At 43.4% G+C, this 24,493-nt stretch overlaps 1 protein-coding gene across 7 annotated transcripts in view; it reads right to left on the bottom strand.

Moving 5' to 3' along the window:
- Positions 1-24,493, bottom strand: part of SGCD (sarcoglycan delta) — a 310,429-nt gene that overhangs the window by 20,217 nt on the left and 265,719 nt on the right. For all 7 annotated transcript variants that reach the window (XM_063168909.1, XM_063168911.1, XM_063168908.1 and 4 more), the window contains one exon: positions 19,342-19,414. In XM_063168909.1, coding sequence (XP_063024979.1) covers positions 19,342-19,414 — 73 coding nt within the window. The remainder of the gene's footprint in view (positions 1-19,341; positions 19,415-24,493) is intronic.

The following is a 24,493-nucleotide window of genomic DNA, read 5'->3' as shown; positions in this document are numbered from 1 at the left end:
GTGCAAATCTTGCACTCATGAGCATCGGCCTTTGCATGCAGTCTCCTGCATCAGAACTGCTCGAGGAAGAGATGCCGATCTGGATTTTCATTTTAAAATCACTTTTGAAGTTTGTCTGCCCATGGGGTTTCCACCTGCTGTTTGGTCAGCAATAAAGCAAAAGGGTCAGGTGGATTAAAATCTCTCATGGTATTGCTCAGGTTCAGCCTCCAGCACTCACTGCAGTGATGATTTACTCTTTCCCCTCTCTGCTGATTTATTCTATTCCTTCTAAAAAGACTGGCATTAATAGTAAATCACTTACAATGAGAAATACAGAGATAACAAAGCTAAAAAGGATTTGGAATGGCAGAATTAAAAAAAACTGCTGAAAAAAAAATTTAAAAAGGTGTGTCTTTGTGCATCATCTACTCAGTGGTGATACCCTTTGGAAACATGTACACACTTGCCTAAGTGGATTTGAAGAGCTTATTTAGCATGACAAATTGGCTACAACCTAATGGGTATTTCTGAAAACCCATTCATGGACCTGCAGACACTCACATTCCCGTGGCATATCCATTCATTGTACAGTCAATTTATAATGATTCCACCAAATTAAATCTTTATTAACAAACTTATTGACTCTGGCTTTGACTTATTGTCCCCCCTTTTAATTAACTGCAGTAATGAGACAAGCAGCATCCAATATAACAAACATTTTGTTTAAAACCTGCCATTTATTTCAAGCAGCTCCACTAAAAATGAAGGCTGAATTGCTATTTGCTAAATGTCAATTTTCACACTCTGTTGAACCTTTTCTGAAGGCTGTCAACCACAAATCTGCAGTCATCTTTTCCCCTCTGATCAGAGCTATATAGAGCATATAACAGCTTTTCAGTTACTTTTCATTTTTATGCAGAAGATATACCATTTTCTGTTCCCAGCATATTTTAAAAAAATTGTAAATGTGCATAAATTGTAAATGTAAAGGGATGCATATGCCAAGGTTGTGGCCTCTCTCACAGTCACAGGTTACACCAGCAATGTGGTTCCATGTCTGCATGTGCAAGGGCACATAAATGATCCAGACTCCTCAAATCCAGCCCTTTATCATGCAACAATACTGCACCATCCTCTTTTATAAAGTGCTGGGCTCCTGCTCACAGCTGGGGAGATGTTTCCCCCTCCAGATCACTCATTGACAGCCTTGCTTTGGGAGGAATTCTAAAATAAAGCCAAGGAATGGGGAAGACCACCATGGACAGAGAGCCCAGGGCTCCTCCTGGTGAGATTTTTGGCACAGAGAAATTTGGAAGGGCAATGGGAGGGATGAGGAGCATTTGAACAAAGTCAGGCTCAAAGCTCTTTGCTGGTGTAGAACAGAAAATCTTACAGCTCTTTGAGATTTCCAGCTAATTTCTTGCTTTCAAATATGCTAAAGAAAAGAGGTTGGGAAATGGTGGAGAGCAGAAAATAAAGGAGTTGTGTGGGAGGGTGGAGGGAGGAAAGGAGCAGAGAGATAAAGAGATCAGGAAAAATAAAAGCCCAACTTAGTGAAAATGGGAGTATAGAGATGTCTCCAAAGGGACTACTTTAATTTAGGGAAGAGGATGTTTTGCAAATCCTTAGCATCAATTTATTTTCAGCTGAAACCAAAACTGTTTTCTATTTATCTTTTGCACATAATCACTCCTGAGTAAAACATGCATTCAGAGGTAAGGCCTGGCAACCCTTCAAGACAGATGTGCCAGATGATATTTTTCTGATCTGCAAGACAGACTATTGAGCCTGGTGGTGGCAATTCACCCTTTGCTGGGAGCTGGCCCTGCTGGCATGAACCCACCTCATCCTGGGGAGGGAAATCCCTGTCCTGCTTCACCTGGGAGCTGTGAACCCTGCTGCTCACAGGGGTGTCTCAAGCAGCTTTGTTTCCTCTCTTTGCCTCTCCTTTTGCTGGTTGGGATGTTCCATGGTGCTGCTGCTCTGAGTTGTTGACCTTGTTCATTTTAAGGCATTGAAACCTCTTCTCCTGCTCCTTGGGCCAACCACAGCAAAATGAGATTATGCTCAACATTTCTTGACTCTTGCAAGGTCCCTTCCATCCTTCCTTGGCCTAGTCTGCCTTTTGACTGTAACAACCTCCCCTGGATGTCTCTTTAGCAGGTAACAAAGACAATTCCAGTTCCTAATGGAAGAGGTCAAATGGAGGTGAAGTGAAATAGATTAAAAACCAAAAAAGAACTGATGTCAGAAAATCTGCTGCACCACTCAGTGGCATAACCCCTTTCTAAAACAGGTTTTTGGCTGTGATTTTCAATTCATTTTGCACTATTTTATTTTGATTTGAAAAAGGCATCCAGGTAGGAGAACTGAATCTGGGATTCAATTCCCAGCCCTGAGATTAAGTGCCTTTGTGACCACATCCAGTGGTTCCCTGCAGCCTGGTGGGGATGGCTCAGCACAGCCCAGGAGGAAGAATTCTCCCCAAAACAGCAAATTGAAACAGAAAAGTCTTTGATGCTGATTTTCCCTAGTATCCAAGCCAACTCATTGGAAAACTTCCTCACAGAATGCCCCCTCTGCTGCAAAGCACAGTCCTGAGCCATCACCTCCGCAAGGAACTTCAGCAGATGGTCCAGTGGGGTGGGAATGGCCCCAAGTGCACAGATCTCACCCCAAGCACTGCCCTTAAAAGAACTCAATGGAGTTACCCTGGGAACGCAACAAGAGAAAGGAAATTGGACCTTAAAATCAACCTTAGTTCTCCCTTTGCAGAGCAAAACAAAACAAAATATAATAATAACAATAACAGTAATAGTAACAACAACAACAGTGACGAAGAAAAACTGCAAGAGAAAAAAAAGAATTATGGGTGGTTTTTATGGTCTTAGAAACCAAGAACGATCAAAGCTGCAAGGTATAATTTTTTTTTTCCAGGAATGCCTTGCTTTTTCTGAATTGCCTGCACACTCATGGCACCTCTCAGCAGTCACATTAACACTATTGATTGTCTGCTTGGTAGGTAACAGGAGGAAAAATAAAACAGGCAAGAATTTAACTCTGTTCAGATTCCTCCAGTGCAACTGGAATGTGGGTAATTTTTTTATGGGTGATCATCACTTCTAAAACCTTCCCAGTGAAAATTCCTGCTGTGGTTTTCCTCTGTGTCAGTAACCAAAGCCACCCAGCCAGGCAGGGCAGGAGTTGGAGCCTTCCCAGCTCCTCAGAATGCTGGGGTGTTCTGTTCTTTGAGGGAAAGGCTGTGAGAAATGTCTTAATTTCTGCCTTTTAGAGCTGCCAACCCTCTAGGTTTATAAAGGCTCCATGCCAAGGCTGGCCCATCACCCCCCTGGTGACAGCATCCCACCCCATGGCCCTGCAGCCAGGAGTGGATATTCCAGCTCCAGAACAGGGAATCCTGTCCCCACTTGCTGGTCCCAAGGAATTGAGAACATTTGTTCTTATAAACCCAATAAGAATATTTGGTCTTATAAACCCAATAAGAATATTTGTTGCTATAGATCCAATAAAACCCAGACAATGCTTCCTGAGTCCCACCACACAGGACCCTCAATAGAAAGTGACCCTGGCTGAACAGGAATGGAGAGAGAAACAGCTGCCTCTTACAAAACCTGGAAATTCCCAAATAATTACTTCTCTCTCCCTCAGACAGTAAGTTCACTGCAGCTCTTCCCTCCATCTTATTCCAGTTATTCTTGAAGTCCTTTTTCCCCCTGTATTCTGCCATAGAGCAAGTCCCCAGGAGTAAACATTTGCCATTTTTAGTTTATAGGTGCACATTTGCCATTTTTAGTTTATAGGTGATGACAGTAATGGAGTACCCAGGGTGAAACCACTGAAACCTCAAAATACCCCAAACCACATTAAACATCCTCTGCTCTCCAAAAGAGCTCATTGAAACCACTTCATTCCAGCTGCTCCTGCGTAGGGTGAGGCAGGAGCTGTAGAGAGCTGAGCTGCTCCAGTGGGAACTCAATGGAAATATATTTTGGATATTAGGAAAAAGTTTTTTATGTAAAGAGTGATAAAGTTCTGGAATGGCTGCCTGGGGAGGTGGTGGAGTCATCATCCCTGGGTGTGTTTAACAAAGCCTGGATGTGGCACTGGGTGCCAGGGTTTAGTTGAGGTGCTGGGGCTGGGTTGGACTCGATGATCTTTAAGGTCTCTTCCAACTCAGTGATTCTGTGTGAATTCTGTGAATTTTGGGACCACCTGCCAGGGCTGCTGGGCACAGCTCTGCCCTTGGATGGCTGTGAAATGAAACCTGGGAAAGGTTTTACCCAGCAATGCTAACTTCACTCCTAGCACACTTCCACCTCATCCTGAGTGTCTTTATCTCTGTAAAGGATATCTTCTAAAAAGCTTAAAGCACATCCTGCCAGTCATGCTGCTTTAACTTTACTGCTCTAGTTAGAGGTGTAATGTGGGGAGAGCTTAAAGAGATGTAACTGGACAGGTCTGTTTTAATTGTTCCCACCAGACCTGTGCTCCGTGACCTTGGACATCTACAGAGCCATAAATATGAGCTTTGATTGCTGTTCCCATAGTGACTGGCAGGAGAACACAGCGGAGGCTGGACTAGCATTGCTTCAAGCAGGCAAGCAGCAACTGGAAATCATTAAGTTCAGAGGCTCTGGGGACACTAATGTCACTGCAGGCCAGCCAACCTGGAAGATAAACATTGCTGGGCACTGTGAAAATTATTTTTCTATTTGCTTTCCACTGAGAGAGTGGACTAGGCTACACTTTAGGCACTAGGCATGGCAAATGAGACTGTGAGCTGTTCTGAGGCAATTTTACCAGTGCCTTCTGCTGCTGGAGGTGTCAGAGGCACCAGTGGGGCCTGTCAGGCTTGTGCTGGCTGAGAGCACTGACTGCTGAGGAGCAGAGCAGCAGGCACAGCTGATCCATGGGGAATATTTCCACCTGGAACAAGACACATGAGAGGCTGAACCACCCAAAGCTGCAGGGCAGCAGGATTGTCCCTGCTCAGTGCCAAAGCCGGCATGGTTATTTCTGTACCATTCTGCACTGTGCACTGAGGGCTGTCAGGGAGTTTGGTGTGGGAATGGGGCACCTCTGGCATCCCATTCCACATGGATCCAAGGAGAGGAATGCAGACTGCCCTGTAGCACTCAGCTCTTACTTTGTGCTGTGAATTCACAGCACAAACAGAGCTCAAATAGCTCTAAATCCTCCTATTTCAATAGAAGGAATGGTAGAGTTTCAGGAAAAACACAGGCACATGCTGGTGGCCTGAGTATGTGTAAAAGCAGCTCAGGATTGTTGGTATTGGCCGAGGGCAGAGCAGGAAAAGCTGAGCTGAGCTAATGGCAGTTCTGCTCAGCACACAGGTGATGGGGCACTGCCAGTCCATCCTCACAGCTCCCTCAGCTCCCCACACATCACAGCAGAAGGGAAATCACACAGGGGCCAACCCAGCATCGCCAACGGATCCCCCCCTCAAAGTTAAAACCCTCACAAATACAGCAGCTTCACCCTCTCTGGGAGTATGTTCAGGTTTGGAATGGAAAATACCTCTTCTGTCAACCAAGATAGATCAGTAATTACTCAGAAGGGAAGTAACACCAACTCTACCCATCCGTACACTTTGCACACCCTCCAAACTCTCCAATTTACATATTGAAACTCTTCTGAGTTTGGCATCATGTCAACTTTAATGCCAACAGAAGACAGATAAGCCCATAAAGCAACCAGTCCAAGGCATCACTTCTCCCTTACCACATACAGCACTTAGACATATTTGCATAGATCTGTTAGAAAAGCAGGGTAATGCTGACATGTTTTGAAGCCAAGATTACATGGTTTTTTATGAGAAGTTTGGTGGCATGCCACAGGGAGACACTGCACTGTTCTCATGGGATAATTGATCATCCCAGTCTCTTCTCCATGCCTCAGCCTTTCACTGAAAGTAGATCCCATCATTTTTCAAGTAGCTGAGTCAGATTTGCAAACTCTGCACATTCTTATACTGACCACAAGCACTTAAAGCATCAGCTATTTTACTTTTTCTGCATTTGGTTCCTCTATTTTTCTTTTCCATGTTTGTAGAAAATGCCAGAAATGTCCAATTCTTTTTTTAAAAATTACCAGCTTGTAACCCCTTGATAATTTATACAGTACGGACAATCCTATTTGGAAAAATCAAGGATTAAAAATATTAATCTCTCAGGTGCTCAAACTTCTTCAGTTACTTCTTGAAATACAGACTAATAATAATTATTGCCTCCTCTTCTTTACTCTTAATCCATCTCTCAGAAAGTGCACATCCTGAACTGTAGAAAATGACTCTTTTAAGAGGAATTTTGCATTTTTCTGACTGCAGAAAACCATATGGAGAGTGGCTGATGGGTCCTGATGGATAACAAACACACCAGCAGCTTCCCAGAATACTTATCTCTGAAAAGAAGGGAGCTCTGCACAAGTGGCCTGGATAGCTCCATAAATCAATGCCACACCATTAATTCCTGACAGACACTAAAAAATTAAGGGATGGTCAATTTTAAGTATTGGCCCTGCATAAGTCTTGCAGTTGTTCTTTCAGGAGAGCCATAATCTCCATGTGAGAAGCAAGAGAACCATTATGGGAATTTCAGTCTGGCTTTTGAAGGCTGATTTTGCTTTTCATTGCTTTCAAAGTGCAGCCAGATGTTGCTTTTGTTTATACTGAGCTTTGTTTTTTTCCCCCTGGAAATTCAAACCAAAGGCAGCAATTATTTTGCTGTAGAATTGTTTATTGTGGGACAATTCCTCTGGCAGGTTGGCCACTGCTGGAACCTCCCACAGCCTGGCCAGACACTGAGGGAATTGTGCTTTGCTTCACTGGGAAACTGGGAGCTGGCATCCAGCTGGAGGAGAGCTTCCTCAAAGAGATGGTTATGAAACCAACACTCTCTCTGGTATTGCATGGACACTTTGACAGACGGTGTGAGTCACAGAAACACTTTTCATGTGGCTCTGAGCACCTCTGCCTGCAGAGCTCCCATTTCCCTGGCAGTGATTCCCCTTTCAAGTCACATCAGCTCACAAGGTCTGATGCAACATCATTGAAAATGTGCATGTGTTTATCAGAGGTTACAGCATAAAATATGCAGCCACCTTCAAATATATTTCAGTCTGTGACAGCAAGCAGAGTGACTGAATATATGTCAGAGGTTTATGATGAACTCTGAAGTGTCTTCATTTAAAAGGCAGCATCCTTTTTTATAGGCATCCTTTATTGCTTGATTTATTCTTTCTATCTGTAACTAACCTCTAGACTCATAGATTTAGACTCCTGGTGTGATGTTGTTTGAATGCTGTGCACCTCAGAGCTCTGCAAAACCTTCTGACAAATTCATTGCTTGGTCCTCTCTCAGTGTTCAGCACAATGCCAAGGGATGGAGAGATTAAATGGTGCCCTACTGCTCAACTGAGAACCCATAAAATCAACATATTTAGTGGGTGTTATGGAAAATTTGTCACATGCTAAGCAGGGAAGAACAGGAAAGGAAGTAGGAGAGATTTAGTGTTCCATTTTCCATCTCTTTAGCAGTATTGCCCTTGATGTTTTCTGTAAGACTTTGTTGGGGTTTTTTTGTAAAGGATTAAGCAGTGGTGGTGATGAGGAACTGAGCCTAAGTAAACAACCAAATATTCTCTTCTTGATAGAATCAGTTTGATCCCACACAGATAAAACTGAGCATTTTTGAAGTATGCAGGGCACAGATGGGCCAAGGCCCAGGCTAAAGCAGCTTCCAGGTCCCAGGGCTGAATTCAGGACCTGGGTTGTTTCCAGATGTGCAGTTCCTGTTCCCAGATGTGCAGTTCATGCAGGAACACATGCAGTGTGGTTGCACACAGTGTGACTGCAAGCACACATTTCCAATAATACCTTTTGAGTCATTAGAGAGCGAATTTAATTTCAGAAACCTTAGGAAGCAATAATAATAATAATAATAATAATCTTTAACCTCTGGCATTGCAGGAGAAGGTACTGCATATTTCCTATCAAAATGAACAGCTTTAATAACCTTCCATTAATATCTATTTATACTGAAGGAAATTATGCAGAAATGACCAAGGGACACAACGTGCTGTGTAGGGCCAACATTACCTTGTGGCTTTATGGGAACTGCTCTTTGAATAAAGGCAAGGCTCTGCCTGCAGAATTCAGCCTATTAATTAGAAACACCAACACCACAATGGTTACCCAACACTGCCAAAGTTTCTGTAGTTCAAAAAGCTTCAGTGAATTAATCCAGTAGGATTTGCACCCATAGGTTTGGATTTGGAGAGGAGCAGGGATGAATTGCCCAAATCTCCTGGCACTGTAAGCTGGGAATGGCTTTTTCCACTGTGCTTCAAGCACAGGCCCTTCTGCTCCAGGGGAACAAGAATTGATTATCTGGTATTTAGAGGTCTGGAGGCTTTAGAAAGAAGCAAACAGCAGTTATGAAGGACTTCATTTTTGCACCCTAAGAGGCTCTGTCAGAAATGTCATTTGTAATTAATCAGAAGTGTATAAACCAGAAAAGATGCTGTTAAAGGCAGTTTTTAACCCAAGGCACTCAGAATCTGTTCACCAATTCCTGTGTGCTTTCTGGGTGATCCTTCTGGCAGCATTTGAATTTCCCAAATGGTCTATAAAAAAAGCTTCCCTCTAGACAGAGCTCCTCAGTTGATTCTTGTAAGATATCCTGTTTTTCTAAAGAGATTTTTATTGCAATATGAATTTATTACAAACCATTTCACATGCACACATTTTCACTCATACCTTTTGGGTCATATAAGAGAGAATTTAATTTCAGAAGCCTTAGGAAGCAATAATAATCTTTAACCTCTGGCATTGCAGGAGAAGATACTGCATATTTTCTATCAAAATAGACAGCTTTAATAACCTTCCATTAATATCCATTTATATTTATTACTCCTTCATTAAAGTTAAGACAGCAAATCCTTAATAAAAACCCCTAAATTGACATTTTACTTTACTTCTTTCTCTGTCTTTTAAAATGCTAATACTTAAGGAAGTGGACAGGACATGACATATTTTTATCACTGCCACACACTTCAGCACTAGCAGTGTAAACTCTGTCTTGCTTTTTTGCCCTTGTTATATCAAATATAAGCAGATTTTCTCTGAGTCCACTGGCAGGGAACATCTCCTTAGAGCAGCACATCCCCTCATTATCCAGCCCTATCAGCTGTTCTCCAGCTCACCAGGAGACCATTTCCTCTCTGCTTTACAACCTCTTTTATGATCCTTGATGGCCTAAGTTTGGGGTTTTTGAGTTTACTTTCCTGCTTGATTCCCTTGTGCCACTCTATAACACATCCTCAGCCAGCCTTCCTTAATGACATGAAATCAGGCAAGAAGGCAGAGAATGTGTTTTTCTTTTTGTTTTGCAAAAGGCAAAAGATAACTCATGAACTGAGGTCACCTCAAGTGAGAACAGAGAACTGCAGCTGAGTTTCAGCTGGAGGAAGAATTACCAGGAGGGTTCCAAGATCCCAGCACCCATCCCTGTTTGCCTAAACCAGGGCAAAGCTCCTCTCCTTCTGTACCTACTGTCCCCACACTGAGGGTTTTGCCTCTTTCTGGAGAACTGCACAGTATTTCTGTGTTTTTCATGCTTTCCTCAGGTCACTCATCCGCTTTTGGACTATTACTGTGGTGCAATCCCATTTCTGCTTCCTCATCTCCCATATGGCCCTGAAGCCACACAGCATCACGTGAAGGAAAAGCTTTTAATGTTTTTTTTAAGGCTCTTCTATCCAAGGATGCTCTTGTGCAGCTGAAGTGAAACAGGGCATTATTTTCCTTGCCAGCAAGGTTGTGTGTGTGTGTTGGGGTGTGTATTTATAGCTCTGGGACAGATGAAATTGGTGGCTGCCACTTTGCCCTTCAAACCAGCGCTCCACCTTTAACACGGTGCTTTCACAAGTATGGCCCCAAAATGCTCCTTTTTTAGTGAGTCACTCCAACACCAGTTCAGCTGGGAAGCAGAGCAGGGACTGCCAGCTTCAGAGCTGTCAGCAGAACCTGGGAAGGAGGCTGTGAAATCTAGAGATGAGAAAAAGGACCCACCTGGCAGCACAAAGGAGCACTTCCATCTCCTCCCTTCACAGGACATAAGGTGTCAGAGGGGTCAGCGACCTCCTCCAGGCAACACTGCTGAGCCCAGGAAGGGCAGGGCAGCCCACAGCTGATGCTCACACACTGATAATGGATTCTTATCACTCTAGATAAAGTAGAAACCAGGGGAGCAACTATGGACTGTACAAAGAATGGCCAGGTTTGGCTGCTGGTCATTTTTAGGAAGGGATTCTCATAAGCCACATGCTGATTCCAAACACCACTCCAGAGCTGGCAGTGACATTCCTTCAGTGGGAACTCAGCAATGCTATTTGGTCAGAAATTATCACAATTCAAGACAGCCAGAGGTGCCCCAATAACCCAGGGGTTAAATCCATACACAAGAGAAGCAAAGCAGTGGCAGTCACCACACATGAAAAAGATAAAATCAATTCACGATGAAAGGACGTAGCTACTCCTGTTTGGCCTGAAGAAAGCAACTCTATTCCACATGAAACAAATTCAGAATAAAGATTCTGTAGGCATGGTGAACATTAGTCATTTATCTTAATAAATATATAAAAAAATACTGCTTTCAAAAGGAAGGACCCCACTGTAGTTGTGGATGCATATTTTCCCTCTCTTTAATAAGGTTATGCAGCAGCTATTGATTCCTGACTACTGCCTGAAGTACAATTACTGTATTTGTAAAAATGTCCTTTTTATTCACAGGGGACTTCTGCAGCTCCAAGTCCCTCACTCAAACTAATAAACATTATTGCTGTGGCCCAGCCAAACCCTCTGGCACCAGCAAAAGGCAGCAGGAAACAAAACCCTGAGGAGCTCCTCACTTGGGCAGCGAAGTGTCTGAACTGTCCTTCCCTATTTGGTACCAGGTTAATGAGAAGTCTGTGTTAAATGCCTCATTTTCAGGAAGCTGGTTGTGCACTGCTGCAGTTCAGCAGGTGAAATCCCAGCTGTGGCTCCTGTGCTGGGCTCAGCACAGTGGGAACAGGGAGCTCTGCCTGCAGACAGCTCCCAGGCTCACAGGTGAAGCCTTGGCAGGGAGATATTCCTTCTCAAAGGCAGGTACTGACTGCTGAGTAATGCAGAGATTTTTATTTTGCCTGCTTTGCTCTTCACTTGGGGTTTTAGGAATATGTGATGCACAGCTGGAGAGAGGTATGAAGGGATAGAGAGAAATATTAAAGAAAACCAGGTATTTTTCTACCCAAAAGCAAACATGGTGCTCAGTGGATTACATTCCTCTCATTTCTTTAAGATAAGAACAGTGTTCAAAGGAAAATCTCCTTCTTTTCTGAGCTATTCAGTCATTTTGAATATGATTACATCCTAAATATCACAGTATTTGCAAAGGATTGGGATCACAGTGATAGGTGAGTAAGGTGCTTTCCTTGCCAGTTTTCTATTTACTTCTGTATTTCATGCTCAATACCCTCAGTACAAATAGCTCTATCTCAAGTACAAATGTTATGATAAAAGAATGGTTTTTGGGCTTTTCACAGAGCGTGACAAATGCAGGATCCCTGAGCAGCAGCACCAACTGATTCCTGCTGCAGCATCTCCTGACTGCCCTAAGGAGCAGCAGCTCCAGCCAGGCTCTGCTGCAAGGAAAACATTGAAAAAAAAACCCCAACGATTTCCTTGGCTATCTCTCTGGATAACTGTCTAATGATTGCTTTTAGAGCACTTATGGCTGCAGGTAGTCAATAACCTGCAGACTTTTTCATAGTTGGCACCCCCAAAATGGTACTCAGAGCCTGGAGCCCAGGTGCCAGGGCACAGTGTCACTCCAGAGCATGGCAGTCCTCCTAAACCACTATCAAAATGTAAATGAAAGGCAACGTTTCCTATAAACATTTGCATTACAGAGGCCAAAAGGTATTTTCATAATTTTCTGTAAGATCTTCCAAAAATACCACCTCAGACTAACCCACTCAACAGATACATCATGTTAGATGTGTCACCACATCCCTTTAATCAGTGTGGAGTCAATATTCTGTATTATATGAATAACTAATTAGTTTCACAACTTATTTCCACAGATGTCATTGCAAAATCTATCTGAGGAATGTCATCTGCACTTGAGAGAAGGACAAGCATTGTAATTAAGTATTAAGCCATTTCACCAGTGTGAGTCTGCCATGGAGTGTGAAATGGCTATAATTCACATTTTTAAGACCTTGCATTTATTAGCATCTATTTTCTACTCAAGGTTAGCAGTGTACTGCACAGAGAGTTAAAAAAAGCCAAACAAGCTCACTTTTTTGTTATTCAAATGGATACATCTGCATGTCTGACTGTACAGGTTGGTCACAGGGATGGGGTTTCTCTCAAGTCCCAGAGGATTTCTGGCTCACACACCTCTGTGAGCAGCACTCGAAGGTCAGATGGATGCTCTGATTATGGAGCAAGTGACATTCTGCTGTTGAAAGCTAATGACAAACCTGGGCACAAGGCAGCAAGGCAGGATACAGATCTTGTACACAGCAAAGGAATTCAATCTGAGATAACAGCCAGGACTGATGATTAATATCTCCCAGGAAAAGACTTTGTTTGCATTAGGAAACCCCCACAGAATAAATGCAGGGAGAGAATAATGAACCCAGCTGTTGGGGTTTGCTCAGGGCCCAGAAGAGTTAAACTGGTCTCTGTCTGGAGCCATTGCTCCAGTTGCAATTGTGCTGCTTAATTATGTGCAGAAAAAGATGAATCTTGAGTATCTTCCCACATCTTTTGGAGCCACAACCAGCAAACAAGAGGGGTATTCCCACTGCTCTCTATCCCGCAGGCAATGCTGCTTGGCAGCAATTTCCTGTAGAAATCTGCCCCTTTATTCCCCATTCTCACTCCTGCTCTCACCTGAAAGGCCACAAAGCTCTGATGGAATGTGCTGGCTCCTGCAGCCACAGTGCCAGCAGCACGGGGGACAGGGGGGCCTCTGGGAAGACCCCAGCACACTCTTGAGGCTGCTTCACCACCAATTCCAGCTGCTTTGCCTTTTTTACTGAATTTGTTTTCTACTTCAGCAAGACACCTTTCTGCCGAACCTGCCTTCACCATCCATTAGACCTCTGTGAAGAGGATCTGCCTGTGGATGGGTGCCATCAGCAGCACTGGGAACAGGGCAGAGCCATGGTTTATCCAGCTGGATAAGGGAACTGGGCAGCGCCATGGTTTATCCAGCAGGGATAAGGGAACAAGGCAGAGCCATGGTTTGCCCAGCTGGATAAGGGAACAGGGCAGCGCCATGGTTTATCCAGCTGGATAAGGGAACAGAGCAGAGCCATGGTTTATCCAGCCGGGATAAGGGAACGGGGCAGAGCCATGGTTTATCCAACTGGGATAAATGAGAACAGCCCCACTAACACCTCTGCATTTCCCTCCTGGTCAGCTCATCCAGACTGAGGCTTCACCCACTGGAAACAGGGAAGGAAAGGACACCAAGAGCTAAATCCACCCTTCCTGGTGCTGGGTGTGAAAAGAGAAGACGACGATCAAGAGAAGGTTTGCTGGGGTAAGAAAAAGGAACAGCAACCCTCCTCTCCTCCTTTTTGCAAGAGAAATACTTGAACAGATGGAAAGCCCCAGCAATCAACTTCTTCCTTAACTCCAGTCCTTATGTCCAGTGGTATAAATACACCTTAACGCACCCAGGAAGCTGTGGAAAGGCTGCCTTTGGCTTGGGAGGATTCTGGCTTGTGTTTTGTAAGAGACCAAGAGGCAGCAGATTTGAAGGGATGCCAACAGGACAAAATACTAAAGTAAAGTGGCTGCAAGATCAGTGTGAATTCTGCTCTGGGAAAGTCTCTCCAACAGCAAGAGTTTCAGGAAGCCTCAGCTGCCATGGGAGAATTGTTAAATCAGATGTGGTGTCCTCAATCAGAAAATGAGGTGATGAGGATTCAAAAGCAACTCACCAAAGGGCACTAAAATGAGCCTGAAGTTTAGAAACCAAGAATCTGGTGTTTCCTTTCAGTTGTGTATGAATAACTTTGTGTTGGCTTTAGTGGAGATGCTTGTATACATTCAACCTGTCTGAAAGTACCTGAAGATAGTTATGTTTGTTACAGTGTGAAGGTAAGCTCATCCCAAGGAAAATCTGTTGTCTTTTAAGCTGGTAGGACTATCAAAATTATTGGGATTGCACTGGTATAACAGAGAAATAAATTGCATCCCTGCTGGTAAAACAATCAGAAAATAACACCAGCGCTGTACAAGGGTTCAGTGGTCACCTCCCTCTTGCTGACACCTCACAGGAACCCACAAGTGTTCACTGTGAAATAAACAGTGTTTCAGTATCATGTATTACTCTCTATAAATGACTTTCATTTCTCACCAATTACTTCCTCTTTTATACCATTAATTTTCTGCATTTCCTCTCATTTCTCTCCTCTTAATCATTATTAACGTAATTGGTTTTAGACAGAAATATTATTTTTGTACCTACTTATCTATGGTGCCTTGTGAAACACAGCTGACACAAACCTTAACTTGGTAAGAACTCCTGTTTTTCAAAATGAGTCTTGTTATGTTAGCTCAGCACTGTATTTAAATTGTTTTTTGTTACAATAGGTCTCACTTGGACTATTTGGATAGTTCAGTACTCTACATGGTGAGGTGGAATTGCACTAATAAAACCAAGCAGCAAGCACATTTCATCTGCCATTTCGTGCTTTCAGTGGTTCATAATTAACTTTAGCAAAAGATTACCCCTTTAAGCCCAAGGGATTAATTCTCCCTTAACTATATTTGTGCATTGTAGAAAAAACAGTCATCCCCTGGCTTCCTGGCCTTGGATGAGCAATTTACTGCATTTTCAACCTACAATATCTGTGCATGAATTCCAGGTGTGTGCTTGCCCCTCATGGAGTGAATTTCATGCTGTCTGACTTCTTTTTATTTAACTCTGGGAACAGAAATACCCTAGAGCAGGTTTCCAAGCTGCAGCACGAGCTGGACATTTGTACTTCAGGCAGCTTTGTCCCAGCCCCACCCCATCACCAGCTTCCAGCACCTGGCACTTTAACAGCATCCTCCTGAGACTTTTATCTTCTATTTCATCACCCACTTTTTAATCCCTTCCCCTCCAACTATTTCCTTCTTCCTTATTCACTGGCTAGCCCAGCCTTTATCCCTCACCTCTGCAGAGTGCTGATCTGGTGTTTGATGGACAATTTCTGTTTGCATCTCTGGCATGTATTTGTTTTTTTGGAGGAATGTAAATAGAAAAAGGCAGGTGATTCCTGCCAATGTCAAGGAGAGGTTCTCAAGGCAGCCTCTTGACAAGTTACCTGGGTGCTGCTCAAATAATCCAGTGAGAAAAGGTCATATTGAATTCAACTTTTATACATAAGCAATCACATTACCATACATCAAAGGCACCAACCTGCTTTAAAAAGCATCAATGCAGATGAGTACAAATATTTCAATGTCCAAACAAATCGCCCAAGCCCTCCCCCTAAACTATTTTGGGACAATACCAGATGGCAATGCTAAACATCCCAAGTATTTAAAATTAATTTGGATTTGTTTGCTTTTCTTTTTACAGCTTTTGACCAGTTTAGAACCCAACAAACAACAACAAATACATTCAGGAGTCTGCAATATGTAGAAACATGAAGAAGTTCACAAAAGTAAATCAAAAATTTGTCAACCCTCTCTAGTTTTTAGGTCATTATTAAAAAACATTGTAGAGTCTAGGTAAGAAACATGAGCTGTTAATTACACTCTGAATTAAACAAGACATTAATGAGCTCTGGCATTCCTAGCACAGTGGACACTGAGCAGGAATATCTTAGGGATCCTGAGTCTGTCTGCAGCAAAGTCCAGCCCAGTGCTGGCTCAAACCAGCACAAAAGCAAATCTTGGAGCCTTGAGAGGGGCTCAGCATGTCAGGAAAAGGCTGTGCACATATTCCCACTGGGATTCTCTCCTAAAACACTGCAAAAAATGTTTTAAAAAGGACACTGAGCCAAGAGGATCACCAGGATGATGAGGAGCACCTGGAAGAGCAGCTGATTTACCCATAAAGCTGAATGATGAAAACCATTCACAGCCAAAGGGACAGAAAGCCTGGTGAGAACAAGTGTCCTGTCACCTGGAGATGTCAGCTGTGGTGACACAGGTGTGACTGCAGGCCTTGGGCACATGAGTGGCACGTCCTGTCTGTCCTGCCAGTCTGTCTGTCCAGGAGAGGAGGAAGGCAAGGAGGACACCCAGCTGTCCTGGCTGCCAGCTGTGACAGGAGCAGCTGGTCTCCTCTCTTTGTGACAGCTGCCACCTCCTTTTGGAATCTCACAAAAGAAGAGGAGTGGGCACTGACAAGAGCAGAGGGAGAAAACCCCAGTGGATCATAATCCTTGCTTTAGGATAAAGATGGAGGCTGGTGGTGCCTGGGGGCACCTGCAGCAGCTGAATGTGCACTTTCCACCTGAGAAGTTCAGCCTAAGCAGGAAAGAAAGCACTATTTATTGCAGAAAAAGGTCTTTTAGAGGCAAGCCAGCTACTGAGGGTGTGATTTCACTGCTGCTTCCCCAGCCATGTGTGACAGCTCAGGGCCCATCTCATCCAGCCCCATTTCACTGCAGCCTCTTTGTAAATAGGCAAAAAGGACACCTTATGCACACACTGTGCTATCAAAATAGGAAGGAAGCAAAAAATCTCCCCTCAGAGTGAGATTATTTTCACTATTAACTCTGTACTGCCCCCAAAAGGCACCGTTTTACCTAAGAAGCAGCCAATGATCCAACATGGAGAGAGAAATGGATGGATCTTGGTCTGGGGAGCAGCAGAGCATTTGCTCTTGGAAAACCTTGCTTTCCCTACACACTGCCACCACTGGCTCTTTTCTCCTCAGGATGCTGTTACAGCATTTATTTTTGCCAAGATAAACTTGTCAGAAGCACACAAAGTATTTTAGCACTTTCTGGGACCTTTTTTCCCCCAGCTAAATTCTATTCAATAATTTTCCTTTAAAAAAAATACAAAAACCACAACAGATTTTAAAGGATTTTTTTCACTCAGTTCACTAATTTGAAAGGAAATCAGTTACCTAACAGCTCTCCACATAAAACAAGTGAAACAACAACATGAATTTAAAGCAGATCAAATATACTGAATCAATCTCTTGCATGGATACTGCCATTAATTCATTTCAATTTCATTTAGCTTAATTTACTTTGGAACAGAAGCATAGTCAATCAGGTTAAAGCTCTTTCAATTCACATTTTTCCCCTCCAATACCACATCCTACACTTATTTGGATATTTTTCCTCCCTTCCCATTTTAGAAAAGCCTTCAATCATCATAAACTTGGACCTAAATCTCACATCTCTTTTGCACTTCTCAAGACCTGGTTTTGTAAATTTTGGTTATTGTAAATTTTGGAAATGTTGTTGGGTATTTTAACCATGATCTTGCAGTTTTTTGGCTTTTTTTTTAAATGAAAATGTCAGTAAACGCGGGCTGTGCCAGAAAGCCTTTGTCACCTGGAGGTCACCTAGAAATCCATTTGCTGGTGCCTTTGCTTGGCTTTTCCAGGGAATTGGAGAGCCTTGCCCCAGCACTCCCTGCCCTCAGTCTCCTTTCCCCACGCCAGCCCCTGCCCTGCCAGCTGCATGTCACAGTGACTAAACAGCACATTTCCTCTTTTTTTAAAGGAAGCAGACCCAAACTGGGAAAACCACGAGGCAGGGTTAAAGTCCCTGCCTGGAGGAAGAGAACAAACTTTCACAACAAACCCAAGCACACTTCCACTGCTCCTGTCTGACAGATGATCCCCAGAGTGGGAAATGGGAACAATTAGAGGGTTTCCTGGGGGAAACTGAAAGGTAGAGACACACCCAAGGGAAGGCAGGTGGGATATTCTTTATCTTCCCTGGTGACCTAGCTGGGCCATAACCATCCCTGGTATCAGAGCAGGGGATCCATGAGAGGTGCTCTCTCTCAGCCCCCTGCATCTGCAGTAACCCAGCAGCACTCGTGCTCAACCTCAGCTGGCTCAGGATTGCTCCATCCCCAGCCCTTTCCAGCAAAGGAGAGTTGGCAACCCAAGATTTAAGGACAAAATGTCCCTCTGCGCTTTTTAAAAATTGTCTTTATTTTTATATTTCTCTGTCACTGTCATATTTTCTGGAAAAATCCCTTTGCCAGGATTTCTTCTCCTGGGAAGCTGAGAAGCCTCAGAGAAAAAGGAAAACAATATTATCTCATTTGCTTCTCCTGTGTTTTGCTGCTTTGGAATGTGGTTTGGAGATTGTTTATCCAATATGTGAATTGTTTTGACTTAATGACCAATTACAGTCAGGCTGTGTTGGGACTCTGGAAGGAGTCAGGAACTTTTCATTATTATCCTTTAGCCTTCTGTCTGTATCCTGTCTCTATTCTTTAGTATAGTTTTAGTGTAGCATTCTTTAATTATAATACAAAATCATAAAAAAATAAATTCGCCTTCTAAGAACATGGAATCAGATTCTCAACTCCTCCTCTGTCTGGGGAACCCTGCAAATACCACACACTCACTCACTCTCTCTCTCTTTTTTTCTAAGGAGGGATAATTTGAGTATTGAGGCAAACCCCTACAGCACTCTTGGTCAGAAAATATCAGGAGATTCGGTCAATAATTTTTTAGGCCATATGATTAGTATCTTTCCAGAGGCTAGTGATTCAAGTTAACCTGTAGTGCCACATTTTTTTAAAAATTATTTTTAAAAATAAAGTAAATATAACACCCGGCCTTAGGTCGAGGGCAGAGCTGTTTATTCCCCCATGGCACAATGCTGGCAGCAGTGGCATCTCTGCAAGTGCCAGCAGTTACACATGTGCACAGCTGTGCCCTGTGTAGGTCAGGGAGGGTTTGCAATTCTGCAAGTCAGATGATGCTGGAGAACATTATCCTTTTGCCTGCTGCTACTCCCTGTGATCCAGCACAGCCTTCAGCACCTCCCTGCACAACCAGGAAAAGATTATTCTATTTTTTTTTCCCAAATCATGAGCCCAGGGTATGCAGAGCACGTTGCAGAGCAGAAATGCTGCTCTCATGACCTGTGATTGCCTTTAATTTGGTCATATCACATGTAAATATGGCAGGTCCCTTCTCTTCCATGGCATCCTCTCTTGTGATGCCTTCCAAAGAGAATCCCCAAGCTCTTATGCAAAAGCAGAAATGATGCCCAGCAGTAAGCACAACTCCAACAAGGCTCCACTGAGTTACCATTAAACCATATTCCAAAGTTTACCTTAGTTCCTTGAAGGGGTCTGCCCTGACATTGGGAGTTTCTATAGATTTAGGGAACACTGTGCCTTCTGCTCCTGAAATCACAAAACAAAACAGAAGACAAATTGTAAACATTATGAGCTGTTATCAGGGGAGTGATTGTCAAATCATACCTAGGTGCAATTTAACCCATTGCCTGACCCCATGCCTTTCTTGCACATCCCTTCTGTTCCCAGAAAAGACAAACCTTGTTCATCTGCAATGGGTTGCCTTGATTGCACGTGGGGTTTGCCTGTAATCTGCACTTCTGGCTGGAAAAGCAGGTGCTTGCACCCTGACTTGGGGAGAGTCTGCTGACTCAATTGATGCAGGGAGCTTGGGAAAGACACCCTTTGCTAACCAGGCATCTAATCCAGCTGCATCCCTCATGGAAGAACATGGATACATGTCACAACATCATTTCTTTCACTGGGCTCTCAGAGATACTCAAGGGAGAAAAGCAGATTTTGACTGGATCCCTGCAAGCACCTCTCCAGTCAGGCTGTGCTCCTGGCTGGACAAAAGGAGGGAGGTGCAGCCTCATGCAGGGCAGCACAAGCAGACCCTGTCCCAGTCAGGCCTGGCCACCAGTTCAATGTGTGAGCCACAAATTATTTAACTTCTGCTCATTCCTCCCTCTCTCAGAGACAATGGGGAAGCTGCACTGCCCCATTTGCTGACTGGCTTTAGACTGCTGGGTACTATAAACACCTTGTCTAAGTTCCAGAGCCCTGCAATCCTCTTCATGGCCACCTGCACAGCCCACATGGGCCATTTCACCCAGCCATCCCTGAACTGGGTTCATATTTTGTGACCAACCCTGCTCTCTCTTCTCTAGAAAGATGTGCTCTCCTCACATCACTGCTGTGAGCCAAAGCCCTGCCACCCTCTGCCAACCCCTTCCACTGACTGTTCTCATTTAAAATGTGCACCTAAGCTAAAATGGTCCCATTTCATCTTTCAGCCACTGAATCTTCTCCAGTCCTTGTGTGCCAACCAGCCTTGCATGAGGAGACTTTAGTCAGACACTGATGGTGACCCAACTCCCCCAGCCTGCTCTGATTCTCTGAGAAGTTCTGAGCTTTCTGAATCAATCACTGTGAAGCAAATCCTCTGGACTTCTCACTGCTTTATTTTTCCTGAACCTGTTCGACTTTTAAAATACTCTGTTGGAGCACAGGAGTCCCCAGGTGCTGTCACTGACTCTCTGCTGCAGAACATCACGTTCCTGCTCCCACTGAAACTCCCAATTAAAACACAGCTGAGAGTGGCACTGACTGCCTCATACACAGAGTGTGTGCACTAGAAATTAATGTTCCTGTTCTCCAAGATATAGCTGCCAAGCCAATGAGCAAGTATGACCTATATTCTTAAATTCAGACCTGTGGTCTTGCCTTCAGACACACTGTGAACAATTAGTCACTCTTTACCTGCAGTCATCACAGCATTTTCAGTGTCAGCATGCAGACAGTACTGGTGGCATTTTTTTATTTCTTTAGATTTTAGTCTGATAAAGTTATTGGTGCAAACTACAGACCCTGATGGAAACTTTTACATGTACAGTTTGAGAGCACTCCTAACACATGCTGTTGTAACTGTTCCCTGTGTGCAGTCTGAAAGTCATCATTACAGAATAACAGATGTTCTGAGATGGTCCAAAACGTGTCAAGACAACATCCTGCTGTAACTGCTGCCATAAGTGAGAAACACCTACAACTGCAGTATGACTACACTTTCTTTGCACTGTAATAAATTAACTAAGCTGTCCCAATGTGCAAAAGAAAAGAAATCAGAATGAAAACAAGCACTCTAACATTTATAAAAATCTAGCCAACTCTTTTTAACCCAGAAAAAACCAAAGTAAACTGAAAGATTATAAAAGCAGCCTAAAGTTTGAAGGTTTATACTTGGGGATTGAAGTTGATCCTATGCACAATACAGATACTGAGCTTTTAACTTTACTATAAGCTTTCATTGTTACAAGTTGTCATAAGCAGCTGTAACTTGCCAACCATGAAGGTTGTTACTATCAGATCTGCCCTCTCTCAACAGTTTCCAAATGATTTAAATCTCTGCTTTATCTAACACAATTGCCTTGGCTCTTGGCTTTGCAATGAAATGTAGCAAAACATTCAGCCTGCACTTATCTGCATAATAGAACAGTGATTTTTGAGGGAAGGAGGATGAGGAGGTGCAGCTGGAGAGATGCACCCAGATATCCTTGTACCCTTTCCATCCACATGGCTTAAATGGTGACTTTATGCTGGGCATTTTAATTTATTTTAGACACCTTAAGTTGGATACTCAATGCAAACTCAAAATAACTACCTGCCTGTAACCAGAAGTGTTTGCAGAATAAGGAGAAATTATAACTTATTTCTAAACTTGGGGTTTTCGAGGCTTTCATTTTTTAGATTAAATGCAGAAGCAACTTTGGAAGCAAGGTGAATGAAAACCCTAATGCAGTCATGAAAGAGCTGGGTATTTGTTCTTCCATTTTCTTGCTTTCCCTTCCTACACAGTTCTCAAACCCCCCTTTCCTACCTTCCTTCTTGCCAAATCCATTCAAAAGTCCCTCATGCACTGGGAACAGGAATGAGATTTCCAAACCCTTCTGTTTCTCAGCTTTGATCTGAATTTGAAGTGAATGCTACCTGCCTTGATAAGGCTTCTGCCTTGCCTGTATAATTCATATTCTCCTTTAATAACACAGAATGTCCCAAAGGGCCACCTGTCTGTGTCACTGAGCAGGACACCAGCCACGAGGGGATGCTGAGGGACCAGGACTGAGACATCCCTCCCTTGGCTCTGGTTGTCAGCAGCTCAGGGCCCCTTGAATTGGCAGAGAAAGTTTATCAGAAACACTGATAACCTTCCCTCACCTCCCCTAATCCTCATCCTAAGTGTCCCCTTTCTGTAGCAGGGGGCTGACGGATGAATTAAACACTCTGGGGAAGTTCTCCCTGTGGTTTCACCCCACTGCCTGAGGATTTCAGTAAAGAACCATCCTCTTCTTTCTGTGCTATTGGGGATTTTCTGGCCCTCCAACATATCCCCTCCCTCCAGCCCCCTCAATTCTACACTGGAGAGTCTCAATCTCTGCCTGGGGGATCAGCAGCTCATGAGAGGAAAAACTGCCTTGGACTAATTCAGCTCCACTGGATACTTGTGTCAAAGTTTGGCTTTTGGCCACTGTGGAAGTCCCCAGCCAGGCTCTGACAGCACCAGTGTTGGATGGGGTTGAAAGTGAAGGCTGGAGGAAGTGACCTCATTTAGTGGTTTTAGAATCACAGAATCACTGATGTTGGAAAAGACTCTGAAGATCATGGAATCCAACTGTGACTCAAGGCTTTGGCTAAAAAAGGAAGGAAAGTTTGAGAGAAATGTGCTGTTGTCACTGAATTGGGCTATTCCAACTCTGCTGAGGGAAACTGGGATGTTATGGAGTAACAAATGATTGAAAATATGATGTCCAAGGTCGTGTGCTTAGAAAGTAGTAAAAATTTCTACTACATGTTAAATGTTTCCAAGATATAATATCCCTGGATAAAAGCTGAATTCTGCTCCTGATTTATGGGAGTGTGACAGACTCAAAGGGAAGGCAAACACAACATTAAACTGAAAGGCAAGAAGAAAGTCTAATAGGAACATACACACAAAAAAATGAAACCATATTATTTTAAGAATCATCAGTGAATCCCCAAACTATTGTGTGCCCCCCCCCTACTCATCCCCAGAGAGGAAAAACTGCCATGACTGCACAAACAGGAATCTGTCTGTCCTGTAAAAGAAGCCTGGAAGGAGCTGGCTGTGCAGCTGAGCAGCAATGTGTGCTAAGGAAGGAGCCTCATGCCGTGCACAAACCCATCAGGAGGGTAAATAACACCAAGGGAAAAGAACACTGGTCCTAAGCCAATGTTTATATGAGAGCCAGTGCTTGTATGAGCAGCAGTAAACTGGTCCTGAGTATATCTGGGAAGGAAAGTGAAGGTTTTCTCAGCCAAGAGAGGAGCTACAATGGGAGCAGCTTTTCAGTTAGATGGGACAGACAATATGACAGATCTGACAAATGCCTGACTGGAAGATCTGGTGTCCCAGAACCAAGGGGCAATATTTTCAGGACCAGCAATTTCCTTTTGGTCTTGCATTCCTCTAGTCTTATTTTCACTGTCCTCTACCTGAGAAATTATGGGTTTTGGCAAGCGGTAATAACAAACAGCTCCAACAGGTCAAGAATCAGCTGCTACAATCTCCCTTTTCAATCAAAGCTGCTCTAGTCCTCTTTTACTGAGTATAAAGCCAATGTAACCTACATTTATTATTGTACAACACAGTTTCTGCTTACTGAATTATCAGTTATTAAAACATTTTCTATTTGCCACACAGACACATACAGAAAAATCCTATTTCATTGTAAAGCACTAATTTTTTTTTCATCATATGAGACTCTCTGCTGCTGAGGGTAACTTATGTGCAATCAGCCAAAGACAGAAGAAAACAATAATATCATTAGAATTTAAACACACTGTACTGTACATCCCTAGGCAATAAATTATTATTTCTCACAGTATTATATCAGAGAGGCTTCTATTATACTGATTCCCTCTTCTGACACTGTGTAATTTACCACCGATAAATGTTCATAAACAGTTTGACTGAAAAATCCATAAAGCCATTTCAGCTTTATTTTAAGTCCCATTTAATGTCCCTCAAAGATGATTTCATCAATGTGTTTCCATTAGCTGGTTCTCTGCCCAATAACTTAATTCCATACAATCAGTCAGGAACTTATACAGCATATGACAGGATCAACCTGAAATATTTTGAATCACCATAAAGATTCACTCAGAGAGTATTTTGGGGTTTTTTGGCTTTTCCCCCCCTTGCAGTGCACAAGGTGTGGGGTGTCTAAGACCCCTGTATGTGCTCACTTCATTCAAGAACAGAGATCAGGAGTCTCATGGCAAGAGAACATTTCCAGTCCAGTTTTAGAGTTTGGAAATGGAGGGGCACCAACGCCCCAGGAAAGAAGCAAATCTCAGCTGAGAGGTGAATCTCAACCAGCAACAGCTCCCACCAGAGGAACACAGGAATCTGTGCTCAGCTTTTCCAGCTGCCTCCTGCTGTCCCAAGTG

This window comes from Melospiza melodia, chromosome 14 (assembly GCF_035770615.1).
Source record: "Melospiza melodia melodia isolate bMelMel2 chromosome 14, bMelMel2.pri, whole genome shotgun sequence".
In the NCBI taxonomy this organism is placed as follows: Eukaryota; Metazoa; Chordata; class Aves; order Passeriformes; family Passerellidae; genus Melospiza; species Melospiza melodia.
This window is presented reverse-complemented; position numbering and strand designations above follow the sequence as displayed.